Source organism: Mus caroli, chromosome 11 (assembly GCF_900094665.2).
Source record: "Mus caroli chromosome 11, CAROLI_EIJ_v1.1, whole genome shotgun sequence".
Taxonomy (NCBI): domain Eukaryota; kingdom Metazoa; phylum Chordata; class Mammalia; order Rodentia; family Muridae; genus Mus; species Mus caroli.
In genome coordinates this window covers 93,649,144-93,655,078 of record NC_034580.1, presented here as the reverse complement: position 1 = coordinate 93,655,078, position 5,935 = coordinate 93,649,144, and the positions used below count along the sequence as shown (strand labels likewise).

The window sequence follows — 5,935 nt, the reverse complement described above, 5'->3', positions numbered from 1 at the left end:
GAAAGGAAAGGAAAGGAAAGGAAAGGAAAGGAAAGGAAAGGAAAGGAAAGGAAAGGAAAGGAAAGGAAAGGAAAGGAAAGGAAAGGAAAGGGAAGAGAAAAAAAAAAGAAAAAAAAAAGGACTGGCCTCTAGCACAGATATCCAGCTGGGTCTGCCTCTTAAATTCTGGGATTAATGGCATATACCAGCAGACCTGGCTCTCCACATTATTTCTTTTAATAAGATTTATTTTTACGAATATGAATATGTTGCCTGAGTGTGTGTGTATGTATATGTATATACACATACATGTATATAGATTTTTTTAAGATTATTTTATTTATATGAATACACTGTAGCTGTCTTCAGACACACCAGAAGAGGGCATCAGATCTCATTACAGATGGTTGTGAGCCATCACTCTGTGTGTGTGTGTGTGTGTGTGTGTGTGTGTGTGTGTATAATGTACATGTCTGGAAAGTGCTAAAGTCAAATTAAGTCCAAAGAGGTCATAGCTCCCCTGGAACTGGAGCCTGTGGATGTTTGTGAGTCACCATGGGGGTTCTGGGAACTGAGCACAGGTTCTCTATAAAAGTAGCAAGTGCTCTAATCTGCTGAGCCACCTCTCCAACCCCTTTACTTTATATTTTGTATTGTTTTGGGAGGGGAGGCTTTAGTGTCAGTGTTTGTTTGTTTGCTTGTTTTTGAGATAGGGTTTTAGTATGTAGCCTTGGGTAGCCTGGAACTCACTATGTAGACTAGGCTAGCATCTTGAGTGATGGGATTTGGCTCTGCCTTATGTTTTGGAAATATCTCTTGTTGAACCTGGAGCTCAAGCATCCTGTTTCAGGTAGTCTAGCTGAACTGAGAGCCCTGGAGATCCACATGTCTCTCTCCAAAACCATCCCATACTCAGCTGTTTTTACATAGATGCTGGGCATTCTGCTTGCCTCTGCCTCCCAAGAACTGGAGTTAAATGTGGTGTGTGTTAAAGGTGGTATGTGTGCCACCACCTTTTTGGGTTTTTGGGGGGAGGGTTAGGGGGGGTTGAGACAGTTTTTTTCTGTAAAACAGCTCTGGCTGTCCTGGAACTCACTCTGTAGATAAAGCTGGCCTTGAGCTCACAAAGATCTGACTGCTTCTGCCACCCAATTTTGGGGATTAAAGACAAGTACCACCATGCCTGGCTATAAAAGATTTATCTTATGTAAGTGGACGTTTTATCTATCTGCATACCACATTTGGTCATTGGATCCCATGGGACTACAGTAATAGATGGTTGTGAGCCATCAATTGGGTGCTGGGAACTGAACTCAGGACCTCTGAAAGAGCAGCCAGTGCTTTTAACTGTGGAGCCATGCCTCTAGCCCAGAGTTTTTTCTTTTTTTTTTTTTTTTTTTTTTTTTTTTNNTTTTTNGAGACAGGGTTTCTCTTTATAGCTCTGGCTGTCCTGGAGCTCACTTTGTAGACCAGGCTAGCCTCGAACTCAGAAATCCGCCTGCCTCTGCCTCCCTAGTGCTGGGATTAAAGGCGTGCGCCACCACGCCCGGCTTTTTTTTTTTTTTAATTAATTTATTTATTTTTATTTTATTTATACACACGCTGTTGCTCTCTTCAGACATGCCAGAAGAGGGCACTGGATCCCATTACAGATGGTTGTGAGCCACCATGTGGTTGCTGGGAATTGAACTCAGGACCTCTGGAAGAGCAACCAGTGCTCTTAACAGCTGAGCCATCTCGCCAGCCCCAGAGTTTTTTCTTTAATAAGAGTTACACTCTGTTTCAAGATGTCTCCAGTAGCCAGGCATGGTAGTGCATGCCATTAATCTCAGCAGAGGGAGGTATAGCAGGTGAACCTCTGAAGCCCTGTGTCAGGGGGCAGCTGTGTGTGATTTCTCCAGTAAACCTGAGTGTCAAGTTATTTGTTGTATATGTCTTCTAACAGTTGCTCTCTTTACAGGTATCCTGCTTTAAATTCAGTGGCTGTTCAGTTCCTTTGCAGTGTTTAGGATTATCATGTTACGGCATGTTTTTACAGGTACATTGTTTAATGAAAGAATGAAAGGAATGGCTTTGAACTGTTAACAAATAGAGCATTTGGCATCCCTGTGTGAGTTATAGAAGGTATAATAATCTTAAAGCAAAGTAACAATGTTACACTTTGTTACGGGTCTGGTTGGTTTTGTAACTGGTGAGAAATGCCTAGCATTTATTTACTCTATCCAAGTGTACTAAAACTTTTTTTGTTTGCTTTCTGTGACCTGGGGATTGAACCTAGGTCCTTAGGGATACTAGGTAAGCAGTCTACCACTAAGCTGCAGCCCAAGCCCATAGCAGTTAAAGAGACAAAAGGTGGTACATATGTACATGGGGTTATAATTTTTTGATTTTTTTTATTTGCTTTTTTGAGTCACTATGTAGCTCTGGTTGTCTTGGAACTCATTTTGTAAACCGAGATGACCTTGAACTCAGAGATTTGCTACTCGAGTCCTAAGTGATGAGATTAAAGGCATTCACCACTACATCTAACTGTTTTATGAGCATTTTGAATTTAAATTTGTAGACTAGTTTTTTTGAAATGTGACTTTAGAAATCAATTTATTATTTCAAAATCTTCACTAATCTCTTACAGGTAAAATGATAAACAAATAAAAATGAAATGTATCATTTGTTAAGTCTTATATTATATGGCAGACACTGTTCTAAATTGTCTACGTGAATTACCTAATTTAAAATTTAGCACACACCTCAGGACTCCACCAGAGAGTCCTATGCTGTATCCCAGCTGCCAGCCACCGGCTCCCACGCACCCAAATTCTAGGACTTCCTACTAACACTCTTCCATGACAGATTTTTACTTTTTCTTATTTGTTTTGTACTTTCTATCTTTGGATTAAGTACTAAAATATGGATTCATGTATAATTCAAAAGGAACAAAAGATATAAAGTAAAAAGCCTCCCTCCCAGGCCTGTCTCCTGTCTACCAATTTCCTTTCACCAGTAATAATCACTGCTTAGCAATTTTCCTCATTCTAGAAGGAATAATGTTAAATTGTAGGGTACTGGGATTAAAGGTTGTTTGTTTGTTTGTTTTGACTTTTTTGTTATTATTGTTGTTGTTTTTCGAGACAGGGTTTCTCTGTGTAGCCCTGGCTGTCCTGGAACTCACTCTGTAGACCAGGCTGGTCTCGAACTCAGAAATCTGCCTGCCTCTGCCTCTTGAGTGCTGGGATTAAAGGTGTGTGCCACCACACCCGTCTGTTTTGACTTTTCTAGACAAGGTTTCTCTGTGTAGTCCTGGCTATCCTGGAACTTGCTCTTTAGATCAAGTTGGCCTCATACTCAGAGATCACCTACCTCTCTGCCTCCCAAGTGCTGGGCGCAACCATCGCCCCATTGCCCACCTGATTTTTTTTTTTTTTTAAATGTGTGGGTCTGGAGAGATGTCTCAGCAGTTAGAGGGACTGGCTACTCTTCCAGAGGACCCAGATTCAATTCCCAGCATGCCTATGCTGGCTCACAACCATCCCAACTCCAGTTGTAGGAGGTCTTTCAGCTCTCTTCTGACCTCTGTGGGTACCATGCACACACATGGTTCACATGCATGTATTATTTAAATGTATGTATGTATAAATATCAGAGGGACAATTTAGGAAGCCAGTGTTCCTTTTGCCTGTGGCTTAGGTTTTACCCCTTTACCTGCTGAGCAGTCTCACTGTCCCAGAAGATTATTTTTTTTATTTATTTTTTTTTTTAAAGATTTATTTATTTATTATATGTAAGTACACTGTAGCTGTCTTCAGACACACCAGAAGAGGGAGTCAGATCTTGTTACAGATGGTTGTGAGCCACCATGTGGTTGCTGGGATTTGAACTAAGGACCTTTGGAAGAGCAGTCGGGTGCTCTTACCCACTGAGCCATCTCACCAGCCCGATTATTTTTTTTAAACCACTAAAACACAGTTAAACATTTTAAGTATTTATGTATGGGGCCAAGAATGGTGGCACACACCTTTAATCCCAATGCTCTGGAGGCAGAGGCAGAGGTCAGTCTCTTTAAATTAGAGGCTACCCTGGTTTACCTAATGACTTCTGAAGGCCAACCAGGGTTACATAGTGAGACCTTGTCTCATTTCTTAAAAACAAAGTCATAATCAAATACAGTTATCAGAGGGCTGGAGAGATGGCTCAGAGGTTTAGAGCACTGACTACTCTTTCAGAGGTCCTGAGTTCAAATCCCAGCAACCACATGGTGGCTCACATCTGTAATGGGGATCTGATGCCCTCTTCTGGTGTGTTTGAAAGATAGTACTCATATTCAAAAAATAATAAATCTTTAAAAAATACATTTATCATTTTAAAATGGGATCATTATCATTTATAAATAATATCAAAATGACAGGTATAAGAATCTTAGAAGTTCTTCTGTAAAACTAAGCTACAGAGGCTGAAAACATGGTGCAGGAAATAAGAGTACTTGCTGTGTGAGACTACATTCAAATCCCCAGCCCACAAGTACAAAGTTCCTATTGCCTTGGTGACCTGTGACCCCATCCATGGGGCTTACTGGCTGCCAGCATAGGCAAACACTGCAAGTTCTGAGTTTGATGAGGTAGTATCCCAGCGGTGTAAGGAGCATGTAGAAGAGGAAATCCAGCATCCTCCTGTGTGCGTAGCCTCCATGGTCATATACATTCTTACATACACATACACAGAAAGAAATTAATAATTGACTTAGTTTAGTTTAATTTAAATTTAAAAACTAAGTCATAGAACTGGGACTACAATCGCATTACTCAGGCTTAATGCAGGCAGATGTAGGGTTTGAGGCCACTCATAGTACAGTGGTGAGTTAGAAGGCTATAGAAATGGTTCTTCAGTTAAGAGTACTTGATGCTCTGGTAGAACACCAAAGTTTGGTTCCCAGCACCACATCAGGGCAGCTCAAAATTGCCTGTAGCTCCAACTCTTCTGGCTTCCCCAGTATCTACACTCATGTAGCATAACTTCACAGAGACACATAAACATAAATAGAAATAAAAGCATTTATAAAAAAAACTTAAAATTTGCTGGATGGTGGTGGTGCATACCTTTAATCCCAGCACTTGGGAGGCAGAGGAAAGTGGGTGTTTGAGTTCGAGGCCAGTCTAATCTACAGAGTAAGTACCAGGACAGCCAGAGCTACATAGAAAAACCCTGTCTTAAAAAACAAACAAACAAACAAACAAAAAGAGGGGCTGGAGAAATGGCTCAGCGGTTAAGAGTGCTGATTGCTCTTCCGAAGGTCGTGAGTTCGAATCCCAGCAACCACATCAGGGCTCACAAACATCCGTTAATGGGATCTGATGCCCTCTTCTGGGATGTCTGAAGACAGCTACAGTGTACTTACATATAATAGATAAATAAATCTAAAAAAAAAGAGAGAAAGAAAAAAAAAACTCTTAAAAGATACTTCCTTCTCAACCAAAAAGAAAGATTTTGAAGAATTTTTAGGTTGTAATTATGTAAATTTCTTGTGAATTTGAATAGCTCCAGAGAGGGTAATATCACCTCGGTCATAGGCTAAAAACAGCTTTTTATAATAAGAAGTAGTAGCGTATCCTTCCAATTTGTGTCTGAACTTGTACACCGTTTCTTCTATTTTCTTCAGACCTTAACAGCAGGTTGGGATGAACTTGAATGCCATCGTGTGTATAACTTCTTATGTGAGCTGACTAATCTCTCTCGAAAGATGCAGACAGTTGTCTGCAACAAACCAGGTAAAGACCTTCAGTTCAGAGATAATACTGTGTAGAGATGAAATGTGAAGAAGAAGTAGAGCCCAGCAGTGGTGGTGCATACCTTTAATCCCAGCACTCGGGAGGCAGAGGCAGGTGGATTTCTAAGTTCCAGGCCAGCCTGGTCTGCAAAGTGAGTTCCAGGACAGCCAGGGCTACACAGAGAAACCCTGTCTCGA

General features: G+C 40.9%; 1 protein-coding gene across 2 annotated transcripts in view; it reads left to right on the top strand.

Moving 5' to 3' along the window:
• The window catches only part of Fbxo47 (F-box protein 47), a 33,021-nt gene that overhangs the window by 14,066 nt on the left and 13,020 nt on the right, over positions 1 to 5,935 (top strand). For both annotated transcript variants that reach the window (XM_021177729.2, XM_029483153.1), the window contains 2 exons: positions 1,940 to 2,017; positions 5,630 to 5,738. In XM_021177729.2, coding sequence (XP_021033388.1) covers positions 1,940 to 2,017; positions 5,630 to 5,738 — 187 coding nt within the window. The remainder of the gene's footprint in view (positions 1 to 1,939; positions 2,018 to 5,629; positions 5,739 to 5,935) is intronic.